General features: G+C 39.1%; 1 protein-coding gene across 3 annotated transcripts in view; it reads left to right on the top strand.

Annotated features, from left to right (window-relative positions):
* The window catches only part of IMPG2 (interphotoreceptor matrix proteoglycan 2), a 112,099-nt gene that overhangs the window by 8,527 nt on the left and 89,321 nt on the right, over positions 1–14,251 (top strand). For all 3 annotated transcript variants that reach the window (XR_001111428.2, XR_001111429.2, XM_012476828.2), the window contains exon 3: positions 6,174–6,340. Coding sequence is in view for 1 of the 3 variants with exons in the window: in XM_012476828.2 (XP_012332251.2) it covers positions 6,174–6,340 (167 nt within the window). In the remaining 2 variants the exon portion in view is untranslated. The remainder of the gene's footprint in view (positions 1–6,173; positions 6,341–14,251) is intronic.

Raw genomic sequence — 14,251 nt, 5'->3', positions numbered from 1 at the left:
AGTGCTACTAGTTTTAAAATGGATTCCTTAGGCTTTCCCAGATATAAGCCCACATCATCTGCAAATAGAGAGTTCTTTTCCAATTTGGCTGCCTTTTATTTCCTTTTCTTGCCTAATTGCCCTGGTTAAAATCACTGATTTTCCGTTTTTTTTTTTTTTTAAACCTAGTTGTGGTAGATTTTTCTGAGCACATGCTTCTTCATTTGTCATGTGCCCCTAGGACCATTTCCAGAGCTTTTAAATAATTGTTTTCAAAATAATTTTTGCCACTTTCTCTGGGGAGTGGATCTGTGTAGCTCCTCACTCTTCATGCTGGAAATGGGACTCTGGTAATTGCATTTTAATAGCCTACAAGGTATAAAAGGGTTAAATGTAACTTAAAAGAATGAATTTTTATGGAGTATTTTAGACAAAGCATTGAACTACTGAGAGAGCTTTTTGTAGGATATGAGAAAACATTGTCCAAAGCATAATTTATAGGAGACAGCTTCACTCTGTGAAGCTAGAATAGAGGTCAAGGGAAGGTCTGCTATGAAACCTGGTGATTTATATCCCTTCTGGATGCTCTCCCATATTCCTTCCAACTGTATTTCTTCAGCACACAATAATGCTTTTCAAAGATTTTATGAAAAAATTTTAAACAGAAAAGTGAAAGACTAATATAAACACCTATTTTCTCACAACATAGTTCTACAGTTAACACTTTATTATATTTGCTTTATTATGTGTCTATCTCTCTAAACACCTTTTCTTTTCTTTTCTTTTTTCTTTTTTTGAGTTAAGGTCTCACTTTGTCACCCAGGCTGAAGTGCAGTGGCGTGATTATACCTCACTGCACTCTCGATCTCCCTGGGTTTAGATGATCCTCTCAGCTCAGTTTCCTGAGTAGCTGGAAGTACAGGCATGTGCCACCATGCCCAGCTAAATTTTTTTAATTTTTGGAGGGACGAGACATTGTTGCCCAGGCTGATGTCAAACTCCTGGGCTCAAGTGATTTGCCTGCTTTGGCCTCCTAACGTGCTAGGATTATAGGTGTGAGCCATCATACCTGGACTAACCATCTTATTTTTTAGTTGTATTTCATAAGTTGAAGACATCAATACAATTCCCCCTAGATATTTCTGTATGAGTATCATTAACTAGAGCTCAATATTTGTTTACTTTCTGAAAGGTGAAATTTACAGAGTAAAATGTATAAATCTTATGTGTACCACTTGGTGACTTTTGACTAATACATATTAACCCAAACTTCTCTCAAGTTTTAGAATATTATCATCCCAGAAAGTTCTCTTATATCCCTTCCCAAATACGTAACCATTCTAGTATGCAGCCACTCTTTAAATCATTTTTTAAACTCATAGATTATTTTCAATTTCCTAGGACTTTATATAAATAGAATAGTATGTGCTTGTTTGTATAATGCTTCATTCACTCAGCCCCTTGTGATTCATCTATGTTGTTGCATGAAATAGTAATTTCCTTATGATTCCATTATATGGCCATTTGTTTATTTTTCTGTTGATGGATACTTGGGTGGTTTTCGTTTTTAAGTTATTATGAATATAGATTATCTGGCATTGAATGTAAGTCTTTCTGTGGATATATGCTTACAGATGTCTTAAAGGAATACCTAAGAGGAAATTTCTGGGTCATAGGTGGTATAGTTTGGCTATGTCCCCACCCCAAATCTCACCTTGAGTTGTAATCCCCACATGTTGGGGGTGGGACCTCATGAGAGGTGATTAGATCATGGGGGTGGTTCCCCCGTTCTGTTTTCATGATACTGAGTGAGTTCTTACAAGATCTGTGTCTTTATAAGGGGCTTTTCTAGGCTTCACTCAGCACTTTTCTCTCCTGATGCCATGTGAAGAAGGACATGTTTGCTCCCCCTTCCACCAGGATTATAAGTTTCCTGAGGTTTCATGCAGAACTGTGAATCAATTAAATCTCTTTCCTTTATAAATTCTTCAGTTTTGAGTATTTCTTCATAGCAGTGTGAGAATGGACTAATACAGAAAATTGGTACCAAGTAGTAGGGCATTGCGATAAAGATACCCAAAAACGTGGAAGCAACTTCAGAACTGGGTAACAGGCAGAGGTTGGAACAGTTTGGAGGAGTCAGAAGAAGATAGGAAGATGTGGGAAAGTCCAAAACTTCCTAGATACTGGTTGAATGGCTTTGACCAAAATGCTGATAGTGATATGGACAATGAAGTCCAGGCTGAGGAGGTCTCAGATGGAGATGAGGATCTTGTGGAACTGGAATAATGGTGACTCACTATGTCTTAGCAAAGAGACTGGTGGCATATTGTCCCTGCCCTAGAAATCTGTGGAATTTTGAACTTGAGAGAGATGATTTAGGGTATCTGGTGGAAGAAATTTCTAAGCAGCAAAGCATTAGCATTCAAAATGTGACTTGGGTGCTGTTAAAAGCATTCAGTTTTATGTATTCACAAAGATATGGCTTGGAATTGAAAGTTATTTTTAAAAGGGAAACACAGCATAAAAGTTCAGAAAATTTGCAGCCTGACAATGCAATAGAAAAGAAACCCATTTTCTGATAAGTAATTCAAGCTGGTTGCAGAAACTTACATAAGTAATGAGGATCCAAATGTTAATCACCAAGACAATGGAGAAAATGTCTTCAGGGCATGTCAGAGGTCTTCACGGCAGCTCCTCTCATAACAGGCCTGGAGGCCTAGAAGGAAAAAATGGCCAGGCCCAGAGCCTTGATGCTTTATGCAGTCTCTGGACTTGGTGCCCTGCATGCCAGCCATGGCTAAAATGGGCCAACATAATGCTCAAGCTGTTGCTTGAGAGGGTGCAAGCCCCAGGCCTTGGTGGCTTACATGTGGCGTTGGGCCTGCAGGTGCACAGAAGTCAATAATTGAGGTACAGGAACGTTTACCTAAATTTCAGAGGATGTAGGGAAATGCCTGGGTATCCAGGCAGAAGTTCTGTGCAGGGGTGGAGGCCTCATGGGGAACATCTGCTAGAGCAGTGTGGAAGGGAAATGTGACGTTGGAACCCCCACACAGAGTCCCCACTGGGGCACTGACTAGTGGATCTGTGAGAAGAGGGCCACTGTCCTCCAGATCCTAGAATGGTAGATCTACCAACAGCTTGCACCATGTACCTGGAAAAGCCATAGATACTTAATGTGACCCTGTGATGGCAGCTGGGAGGCAGGCTGTACCCTGCAAAGCCATAGGGGTGGAGCTGCCCAAGACTGTGAGAGCCAACCTCTTATATCAGTGTGACATGGATGTGAGACATGGATTCAAAAGAGATCATTTTGGAGCTTTAGCAAGCTTTAACATTTGACTTAATTTTGGCCAATTTATCCCATTTGGAACAGGTGTATTTACCCAAAGCCTGTACCCTTATTGTATCTAGAAAGTAACTAACTTGCTTTTGATTTTACAGGCTCATAGGTGGAAGGGACTTGCCTTGTCTCAGATGAGACTTTGGACTTGGAATTTTAGGTTAATTCTGGAATGAGTTAAGACTTTGGGAGACTGTTGGAAGGGCATGATTGTGTTTTGAAATATGAGTTTATGAGATTTGGGAAGGGTCAGGGCAGAATGATATGGTTTGCTTGTATCCCCACCCAAAATCTCATCTTGAATTTTAATCCGAATTGTAATCCCCATGTGTTGGAAGCAGGACCTTGTGGGAGATGATTAGATCATGGGAGTGGTTCCCCCATGGTGTTCTGCTGATAGTGAGCAAGTTCTCACAAGATCTGGTGGATTTATAAGGGGCTTTCCCCCACTTCACTCAACACTTTCCTTTCCTGCTGCCATGTGAAGAAGGATGTGTTTGCTTCTCTTCCACCATGGTTGTAAGTTTCCTGAGGCCTCCTTACCCATGTGGAACTGAGTTAATTAAATCTATTTCCTTTATAAATTACCCAGTCTTAGGTATTACTTCATAGCAGTCAGTATGAGAATGGACCAATACAGTAGGTTTGGTGTATATTTTGTTATATAAGAAACAATTAATATTTATTTTCAAAGTGGTTGTACTATTTTATATTCCTACCAAATATGAGGCTTCTGGTCGCTCTGCATTTTTGCCAAATTTTGGTGTTGTCGATGTTAAAAAATTTCAGTCATTCTGGTTTGTGTGTGGATACTTTAATTTGCATTTCTCTGAAAATCTGTTAAAGCTTAAGAATTGTTTTGGCTTAGACTATCTTCTTCCATCAAATAACTGTTGGACAATCAGAATTGAACATGATAATAATATATGATATTCATGCAGCACTTTGCAATTTGTAAGGTACTTTCACAGATAAGATTAATAAGGCAGTAATTATTTATCCTGTTAAAAAAGACAGATGAGTCCATTGAAGCTTTGAACAGTTAGATAAGTTACCCATGGTTATCAAACTAGTATACAGTAAAGCTAGAGCTGGAACTTAGATCTCCTGACTCTGAGTCCAGAGCTTCCACCTCAATATACTGCCTGATGTGCTTTCAATCTTCTTGCTATGAAACACAGTTTGATCTCTGTTAAATCTAACTTTCTGTCTTACCACTCTCCTCCTTTTCCCTTTCATCCTGATCTATCTATTACCTACAGTGTCCTGCACCTCTGGAATGGTTACAGGACAGCAGTACATTCAGTACTATACAAAATGCGCAGACATCCTATTTAGCAGCCGCTCAGATTTGATGCTTTGGAATAACTTAGCAAATAAATTGATTAGTTTTTCTTTTAATACAGCAACATATTTCTCCTGAATATCATTTTAAAAGTCATATGTATGTGTGTATGTATATATATATTTAAATTAAATTAATAGGCTATATTTCTTAGAGCAGTTTTAGATTTACAGAAAAATTGAACAGCGTGTTCAGAGAGTAACCATATATTCCCTCAACTCATTCAATACTTTTCCCTTTTATTACCATTTTATATTATTGTGGTATGTGTGTTACAATTTATGTGCCAATATTGACACATTATTATTAACTGAAGTTCATAGTTAACATTAGGGTTCACTCTTTGTGTTGTACATTCTGTGGGCTTTGACAAACGTATAACAACATGTATCCGCCATCATAGTGTCATGTGGAGTACTTCCACTGCCCTAAAAATCTGCTGTGCTCCTCCTATTCATCCCTCCCTCCCCCAACCACTGGAAACCACTGATCTTTTTCCTGTCTCCATAGTTTTGCCTTTTCCAGGACAATATTGGAATCACCAGTATGCAGTCATTTCAGATTGGCTTCCTCTACTTAGCAATGTGCATTAAAGTTTTCTCCATGTCTTTTATGGCTTGAAAGTTCATTTTTTTAATCACTAAATAATATTTTAGATACATCACTGAATAATATTTTAGAGAATAATATTTTAGATTTCAACTATTGAAGGACATCTTCATCACCCCCAAGTTTTGGCAATTATGAAAAAAGCAACTTTAAATTCTTGTGTGCAGGTTTTTGTGTGGGCATAAGTTTTTTATGTATAAAAAAGCGTAATTACTATTTTCTGTTTTCAGATATGAAATATAGTAGTTTGAGAGTGATAATTTCAGGGTGATATCTTCTACCTGATTTTATGTAGTACTTTTTGCTTCCTTTAAGCTTTGAGGAAAATTTCAAAAACTTTTTTTTTTTTTAAATCAGAAATATGTGATGACTTTTTGAGCAAGTAGATGCAATGCAGTTATGTCACAGCATTTAGCCAAAAAGCTCTAGGCCATTTACAAATGTCAGTGTCTCCTTCGCCAATGATCCTGAAAAGCAAAGAAGGTAGTTTTGAAAGTTGTGGCTTTAGGAGAATATCTGTGAACATTAAGGAAACTGAAAATCACAGTGTCCATTAGAAAAACACTGGATTAAATACCAGATACTCAGTATCAGCTCCACTTTTGTAAGTATAAACATGGATTTTTTTAAAAGATATTGGGGAGACACTCCAGCTTATGAAGAGATGAATCAATTCCCTTTGCAAAAGAAAGGAATGGGAAATATAAATTATCTTCAGAAATGAAAACTTTAAACTGGACATACATACAGAGGGCCTTTGACTGAGAATCATTCCTATGTCCCTCCAGAAAGGACACTTGAGTGTCTCAGGGAATCTGTATGAATCAGTCTGTGATCATTGTAAGAACCCCAGAGCATGATAGCGTTTTATAAAAACACCTCTCTATTTTCTAGTGTGTCAGGAAGCTGTCTGGGAAGCCTTCAGGACTTTTTGGGATCGACTTCCTGGGCGTGAGGAATATCATTACTGGATGAATTTGTGTGAGGATGGAATCACAAGTATATTTGAAATGGGCACAAATTTTAGTGAGTCTGTGGAACACAGAAGCTTAATCATGAAGGTAAGTGTCAAAACAAAGGAAGGAATTCCTGGACTGTTGTAGGGGCATACACACAGCTAAGGCCTAAAGGAAGAAAAAGCAAGTGGCAAATGCCTCTGTTCCTCTTTTGTTGACTTCGGCTATGTGAGTAAGCTGCCCTAGGGCATGGCCTAGTCTTTTATTCCTAGCTCTGGCCTCTATAATATACATGATTAATATTTTCATGTTATTCTGTCCATAAAAAGAAAAAGAAGACATTATTAACTCAGATAAGAGCCTCAACTTTGTTAATAGATGCAAATATTTGGAAATAATATTCAGCAAAGCTTTAGGCTAAGAATATAAATCTGTGAGAATCAAACATTTTTGCCAGAATTTTACATGTTATAGACTCAGAATGAATAGCAATGGCTCTAATTAAGATAGAAGACATAGTTCATTTGAATAGATGTTTAGTGAGGCATAGGTATGATTCTACTAATGAGTGTGCTTACTTGTTTTCCTTGTTTTAGACACTGGTTTACTCTTAGCAAAGGATAAATAAACATGCATAAAGACAAACTACCTGCCACTTTTCCCTGTTCATGTAGCACATATATATTCACGACAGGAAAGTGAAACTGTCCAGACATATGTGGCAAATTGTTCATGCTGTCTGTTATTCTGTATATCTCCCTGTCCATCAGTTCCTGCATGTCCTCATATGTAACCTCCCTTGCAAGGAACCAACCCGCAGCTTAGAGATTTAGTTACCATAATTCTTTGAGCTCCCACAATTATTTATTCATTTTTAATACTGTACTTTTTATATTTTATGATTATTAGTTGTACATGTGACTAATTTCTGTGAGTCAAAAGGCAAGGATTATGTCATTGTTTGTTCATTTTTGCATTCCTGGAAGATAGTAAATATGTGATAGATATTTGTTGAAATGAGTATATAAGCAATAACCACATTGTCTTTTTTTACTTGCCACAATAAATTTTATGAAGATTATTTTAAATACTGGTTCTAAGTATTATATGCCTTACAGAGACTGAGGAAATAATTATTGACTGAATAACTGAGCTATTTTGTGTCTAAGAAAATTAGATTAGTATATCATAAAGGTAATAAAATATATTATCCTATTCTATTTTTGGATTTTATTTATAGTAGAAGAATTAAATTATTTTCTTTTAACATTTAACCCAAGAGAGGCATGGTCTCATTAAAGAGGGAAGCTGGGGACAGAAGGGTGGTTTGATAAATGTGGGTGGACCAAAGATAAATTTTGCAACTTTTAATCATGGCACTGCACATTTTAATCAAAGTTACTGCACATGTTTTTTGCCTGTCACGTTTTTAACTGCTCAGTATTACTAACTATGATAATAGCTACTATTAATTCAATATCTACTATGTACCATGTCATGTATTAAACTCATTAATAAATTATTAGATGTTATAACTGCAACCTTATAAGGAGGTGGTAATGTGAGGTGGTAATGTCCCCATTTTACAGATAAGGACATAGAATTATTAAATTCTTTATTCTATAGCATAAAACCAGATATGATGGAGCTTAAATCCAAACCCAGGTCTCTTTTCTAAAATCCATGTTCTTTTCTTCACACCACTGGGCCTCCCTTCTCAACCATTCCCAATTTTACAAATTGTAGTGGCTAACATGGAATAGCTATTTAATGGAAAATATATAGACATATACAAACGTATACATACTTAGCCTTATAATTGCATTGCCTATCTTCATTGTGTCCATAATATATGATCAGCCATTACTATAGTAAATATATATGATGGGTTAGTGTTACCATAAGAGCACAATCTTCTGATGTTATCTTGGAATGTATTTCTTACAAGTGGAACTTTTAGTAAATTTAGATCTTAAGGCACAGAAACTCTACTTCCAATAATTATTTAATAGAAAAAGCAGATGAAGGGAATGATGTGTTGCCTGGATAGGCAGAAAGGCCAGCATGAGCCAAGTGTTTGTAGGGAATGACCTGGGCCAATATACCAAAAAGGTGGACTGGGAATGTTAGGAGATCAGACTAAAAAAGTGGATAACTTAACAAGATTGGATTTAACTCTGTAGATCACAGGAAACCATGGAAGGGCTGTAGGTAGGTAAGTTGCAGGAGCTGATTTGGCAGTTTTGAATTTTAGAAGGGTTGTTATGGTTTCTACATGGCATAGGATGGATTATAGGAGATAAAACTGGAGCAGAGAGACAAGGTAGGGTGTGGCTTCAGTACTCCAGGAGAAAGAGGATAAATATCCCAACCAGACCGTGAAATAGACAAAGGGAACTTGAGAGATGTAAATAGGAACAAGATTAGTAGGACTCTGATGGGTTGAGACGGGGTGAAGAATGGCCCAGGAAGCCTTCCAGTTTTTAGCTTGGGTAACTAAGACCAATAACTGGGGCAGAGAAGCAGCTTTGTAGATGTGGCAGGGAGAATGAGTTCACTTTTGATGTGTTCATTTGAACCACCTGTGTGAAATGTGAATTGCTTGATATTAAAGCAGTTCACATTGATGTTTACGTATAAAGCCAAGGATAGGGGTTTGAGATGTCAATGTTGCTATAGGAATCACCATCCTGGAGTTAGTGCAGGCATACCTCGTTTTATTGTACTGCCTTTTATAGTACTTCACAGATACTGCATTTTTTACAAATCAAAGGTTTATGACAACCCTGTGTCAAGCAAGCCTGTTAGCGCCTTTTTTCCAATAGCGTGTGCTCACATTGTGTCTCTGTCTCACATTTTGGTAATTCTCAAAATATTTCAAACATTTAAAAGTTATTTTCTTCATCTCTTATGTGATCTGTGATCAGTGACCTTTGATTATTACAATATCAATTACTATTATAATTGTTTTGGAGTGCCACAAACAATACCCATGTAAGATGACAAGCTCAATTGATAAATGTTGTTTGTGTTTCAGCTGCTCCACCAACTGACTGTTCCTTGGTCCCTTTCCGTCTCCTCAGGCCTCCCTATTCCCTGAGACACAACAATATTGAGATCAGGCCAGTTAACAACCCTACAATGGCCTCTAAGTGTTCAAGTGAAAAAAAACAATAGCATGTCTCTCATTTTAAATCAAAAGCTAGAAATGGTTAAGCATAGTGAAGAAAGCATATTAAAAGCTGAGATAGGCCTTAAGCTAGGTCTCTTGCACCAAACAGTTAGCCAAGTTGTAAATACAAATGAAAAGTTCTTGAAGGAAATTAAAAGTGGGGGGTGGGGCCATGATGGCCAACTAGAAGCAGCAGCAATCAGTGGCTCCCATCCAAAAGAACCATAACAGTGTGTGAATACCAGGCTTTTGTCATCAGAACTGACTAGGTGACTGGCTTGACCCACGGAGAGGAAGGAAGAGCAAGCAGTGTGCTGTGGTGGTCCCCAGTCAAGGAAGACAGTGAGTGAGCATGCTACCCAGCCTGGGAAAACGTGCTTTTTCCATGGAACTGTGCAACCCACGGATCAGAAGATTGTAGCGTGAGCCCACGCCACTGGGGCCTAGGATCCCAACCACAGAGCTGTGCAGATTTTCAACAGCCACTAAGCTAGGATCTGCTTAAGCCTGCTGAGCTCCTGGGGGCGGAGGGGCGACCAGGACCGCAGCTTCAGCTGCCTGCTGTCTAAGCGGTTTGAGCTCCTTGAGGGAGGGGCAGCAGCCAGCACTTGGTCTGATAGCTGCCTAACACACTCAGCTTCCAGGGTCGGGGAGGGGTGGAAGCCGTCTCTGTAACCCCAGGCCACGCCTTTCCCCTGCTGGCTCCAGGGAGGCCGAAGAGCTTGGTCCCAAGAGGTATCGCCCAAAACCCAACACACTGGCTGTGGCAGACTGAGAACAGAGGGCCGCTTCAGGCCGGACCTTGACACATCCCTCCTCATTGGGCAGGGCCTCCCTACAGGAACTCCAGCAACTCCAGCCAGAAGCTCTAATCTCCCTGGGCCTGAGCCCCTAGCGGGAGGGGTGGTTACAGTCTCCAGGGACCAGTAGACTTAGCCTTCCCTCCTGGTAGTTCTGAGGAATCCGGGCAGCCCAGATGAGTGGGTTTCTCTCCAGTGAAGCACACCTCCTTCACCAAGGGACAGTCTTGAATGAGTCCTGTTCCCTATACCACCCATCTGGGTGAGACCCTCCAACAGGGGTTGTCAGACACCCTACACAGGAGCATTTCTGCTGGCATCAGGTTGGTGCCCCTCGAGGTCAGAGATCACCGAGGAAGGAACAGGCACCCATCTTTGCTGCTCTCCAGCCTCCCCAAGTGAGATCTCCAGGCATGGGAGTGAACCAGATAAATAGGGCCTGAAGTGAACCCCCAGCAAACCACAGCAGCCCTACCGAAGGAGGACGTGACCATTGTGAGAAAAACAAACAAACAGAAAACAATTGCAACAGCATCAACAACAACAACAATTTCCCCAGAAAAACCCCATCCAAGGGTCAGCAGCCTCAAGGATTGACACTAGACAAACTCGTGAAGATGAGAAAGGATCAACGGAAAAAGGTTGCAAATCCAGAAGGCCAGAGTGCCTCTTCTCCTCCAGATGATTGCGGTGCCTCTCCAGCAAGGGTGCAGAACTGGATGGAGGATAAGATGAAAGAATTGACAGAAGTAGGTTTCAGAGGTGGGTAATATCAAACACTGCTGAGCTAAAGGAGCATGTTTTAACCCGATGCAAACAAGCTAAGAACCTTGATAAAAGGTCACAGGAGCTGCTAACTACAATAAGTTGAGAGAGGAACATCAATGAGCTGCTGGAGCTCAAAAACACAGCATGAAAACTTCATGAAGAATACACGATTATCAATAGCTGAATTGACCAAGGGGAAGCAAGTATATCAGAGTTTGAAGGCCATCATGCTGAAATAAGGCATGCAGACAAGATTAGAAAAAAAAATGAAAAGGAACAAACAGAACCTCTGAGAAATATGGGACTATGTCAAAATACTGAACTTATGATTGAGTGGAGTACCTGAAAAAGACAGGGAGAACAGAACCAACTTGGAAGAGGTACTTGAGGATATTATCCAGGAGAACTTCCCTGACCTAGCAAGATAGGCTAACGTGCAAATTCAAGAAATACAGAGAGCTCCACTAAGATATTGCATGAGAAGATTAACCCCAAGACACATAATCATTAGATTCTCCAAGGTTGAAATGAAGGAAAAAAATGTTAGGGGCAGCCAGAGAAAAAGGCAGGGTCACCAACAGAGGTGAAGCCCATCAGACTAACAGTGGACCCCTCAGCAGAAACCCTACAAGCCAGAAGAGAGTGGGGTCAATACTCAACATTCTTAAAGAAGAGAATTTTCAACCCAGAATTTCATATTCACCCAAACTAAGCTTTATAAGTGAAGGAGAAATAAAATTCTTTCCAGACAAGTAAATGCTGAGGTATTTCATCACCATCAGGCCTGCTTTGCAAGAGCTCCTGAAGGAAGCATTAAATATGGAAGGGAAAAACTGGTACCAGCTACTGCAAAAGCACACCAAAATATAAAGACCAATGACACTATGAAGAAACTGCATCAACTACTGTGCACAACAACCAGCTAGCATCATGATAACATTGATCAAATTCACACATAACAATATTAGCCTTAAATGTAAATGGGTCAAGTGCCCTAGTAAAAAGATACAGACTGGCAGATTGGATAAAGAATCAAGACCCATGATGTGCTGTATTCAGGAGACCCATCTGACATGCACATAGGCTCAAAATAAAGGGATGAAGGAAAACTTACCAAGCAAATGGAAAGGAAAAAAAAAGCAGGAGTTGCAATCCTAATCCTAGTCCTTGACAAAACAGACTTTAAAACAACACAGATCAAAAAAGACAAAGACAAAGAAGGGCATTATATCATAGTAAAGGGACCAATTCAAAAAGAAGAGCTAACTATCCTAAATATATATGCACCTAATACAGGAGCACCCTGATTCATAAGATAAGTTTTTAGATACCTACAAAGAGACTTAGACTTCCACACAATAATGGTGGGAGACTTTAACTCCCCACTGTCAATATTAGACAGATCAACAAGACAGAAAATTAACAAGGACATTTAGGACTTGAATCAAGGTCCATTTAATCCAGAGCTTAGTTCATCTACAGAATAGATAGTCATCTACAGAACTCTCCACATCAAATCAACAGAATTCACATTCTTCTCAGTGGTCCATGGCACTTATTCTAAAATTGACAACGTAACTGGAAGTAAGTCATTCCTCAGCAAATGCAAAATAACTGAAATCATAACAAACAGTCTCACAGACCACAGTGCAATCCAATTAGAACTCAGGATTAAAAAAACTCACTCAAAACCACACAATTACATAGAAATTGAACAATCTGCTCCTGAATGACTCCTGGGTAAATAATGAAATTAAGGCAGAAATCAAGAAGGTCTTTGAAACCAATGAGAACAAGAAAAAAGAGACAATGAAACTCTGGGACACAGGTAAATCAGTGTTAAGAGATAAATTTACAGCACTAAATGCCCACATCAGAAAGCTGGAAAGATCCCAAATTGACATACCACCATCAAAATTAATAGAGCCAGAGAGGCAAGTGGAAGCTAATGAAAAGCTAGCGGAAGACAAGAAGTAACTAAGATCGGAGCAGAATTGAAGGAGACAGAGACATGAAAAATTCTCCAAAAACAATCAATGAATCCAGGAGCTGGTTTTGTGAAGACAAATTAACAAAATAGATAGATTGCTAGCTATACTAATAAAGAAGAAATGAGAGAAGAATCAAGTGGACACAATAAAAAATAGTAAAGCGGATATCACCACTGTCCCCACAGAAATACAAACTATCATCAGAGAATACTATAAAGACCTCTATGCAAATAAACTAGAAAATCTAGAAGAAATAGATAAATTCCTGGACACATACACTCTCCCAAGACTAAACCAGGAAGAAGTCCTGAATAGATTCAGAATCCCTGAATAGACCAACAACAAGTTCTCAAATTGAGGCAGTAATTAATAGCCTACCAACCAGAAAAACAAAAACAAAACAAAACAAAAAACAACCCAGGACCAGATGGGTTCACAGCCAAATTCTACCAGAGATACAAAGAGGAGCTGGTACCATTTCTTCTGAAACTATTCCAAACAATTGAAAAGGAGGGACTCCTCCCTAACTCATTTTATAAAGACAGCATCATCCTGATACCAAAACCTGGCAGAGACACAACACAAAAAGAAAACTTATCCAGCATGATCAAGTCGGCTTCATCCCTGGGATGCAAGGCTGGTTCAGCATACACAAATCAATAAACATAATCCATCACATAAACAGAACCAATGACTTAAATGACATGATCATCTCAATAGATGCAGAAAAGTTCTTTGAGAAAATTCAACAGCCCTTCATGTTAAAAACTCTCAACAAACTAGGTATTCATGGAACATATCTCAAAATAATAAGAGCTATTTATGACAAACCCACAGCCCATATCATACTGAATGGGCAAAAGCTGGAAGCATTCTCTTTGAAAATTGGCACAAGACAAGGATGCCCTCTCTCACCATTGCTATTCAACATAGTATTGGAATTTCTGGCCAGGACAATCAGGCAAGGGGAAGAAATAAAGGGTATTCAAGTAGAAAAAGAGGAAGTCAAATTGACTGTTTTCAGACACATGATTGTGTATTTAGAAAATCCCATCATCACAGCCCCAAAACTCCTTAAGCTGATAAGCAACTTCAGCAAAGTCTCAGGGTACAAAATCAATGTGCAAAATACACAAACATTCCTATATTCCAGTTATGGAGAAGAGGAGAGCCAAATCATGAGTGAACCCCCATTCACAATTGCTACAAAGAGAATCAAATACCTAGGAGTACAGCTAACAAGGGACGTGAAGGACCTCTTCAAGGAGAACTACAAACCACTGCT

This window comes from Aotus nancymaae, unplaced genomic scaffold (assembly GCF_030222135.1).
Source record: "Aotus nancymaae isolate 86718 unplaced genomic scaffold, 86718_ANA_hifiasm-v0.15.2.pri h1tg000011l, whole genome shotgun sequence".
NCBI lineage: Eukaryota > Metazoa > Chordata > Mammalia > Primates > Aotidae > Aotus > Aotus nancymaae.
The sequence above is the reverse complement of the archived record's forward strand: the minus strand, read 5'-3'. Positions and strand labels throughout refer to the sequence as shown.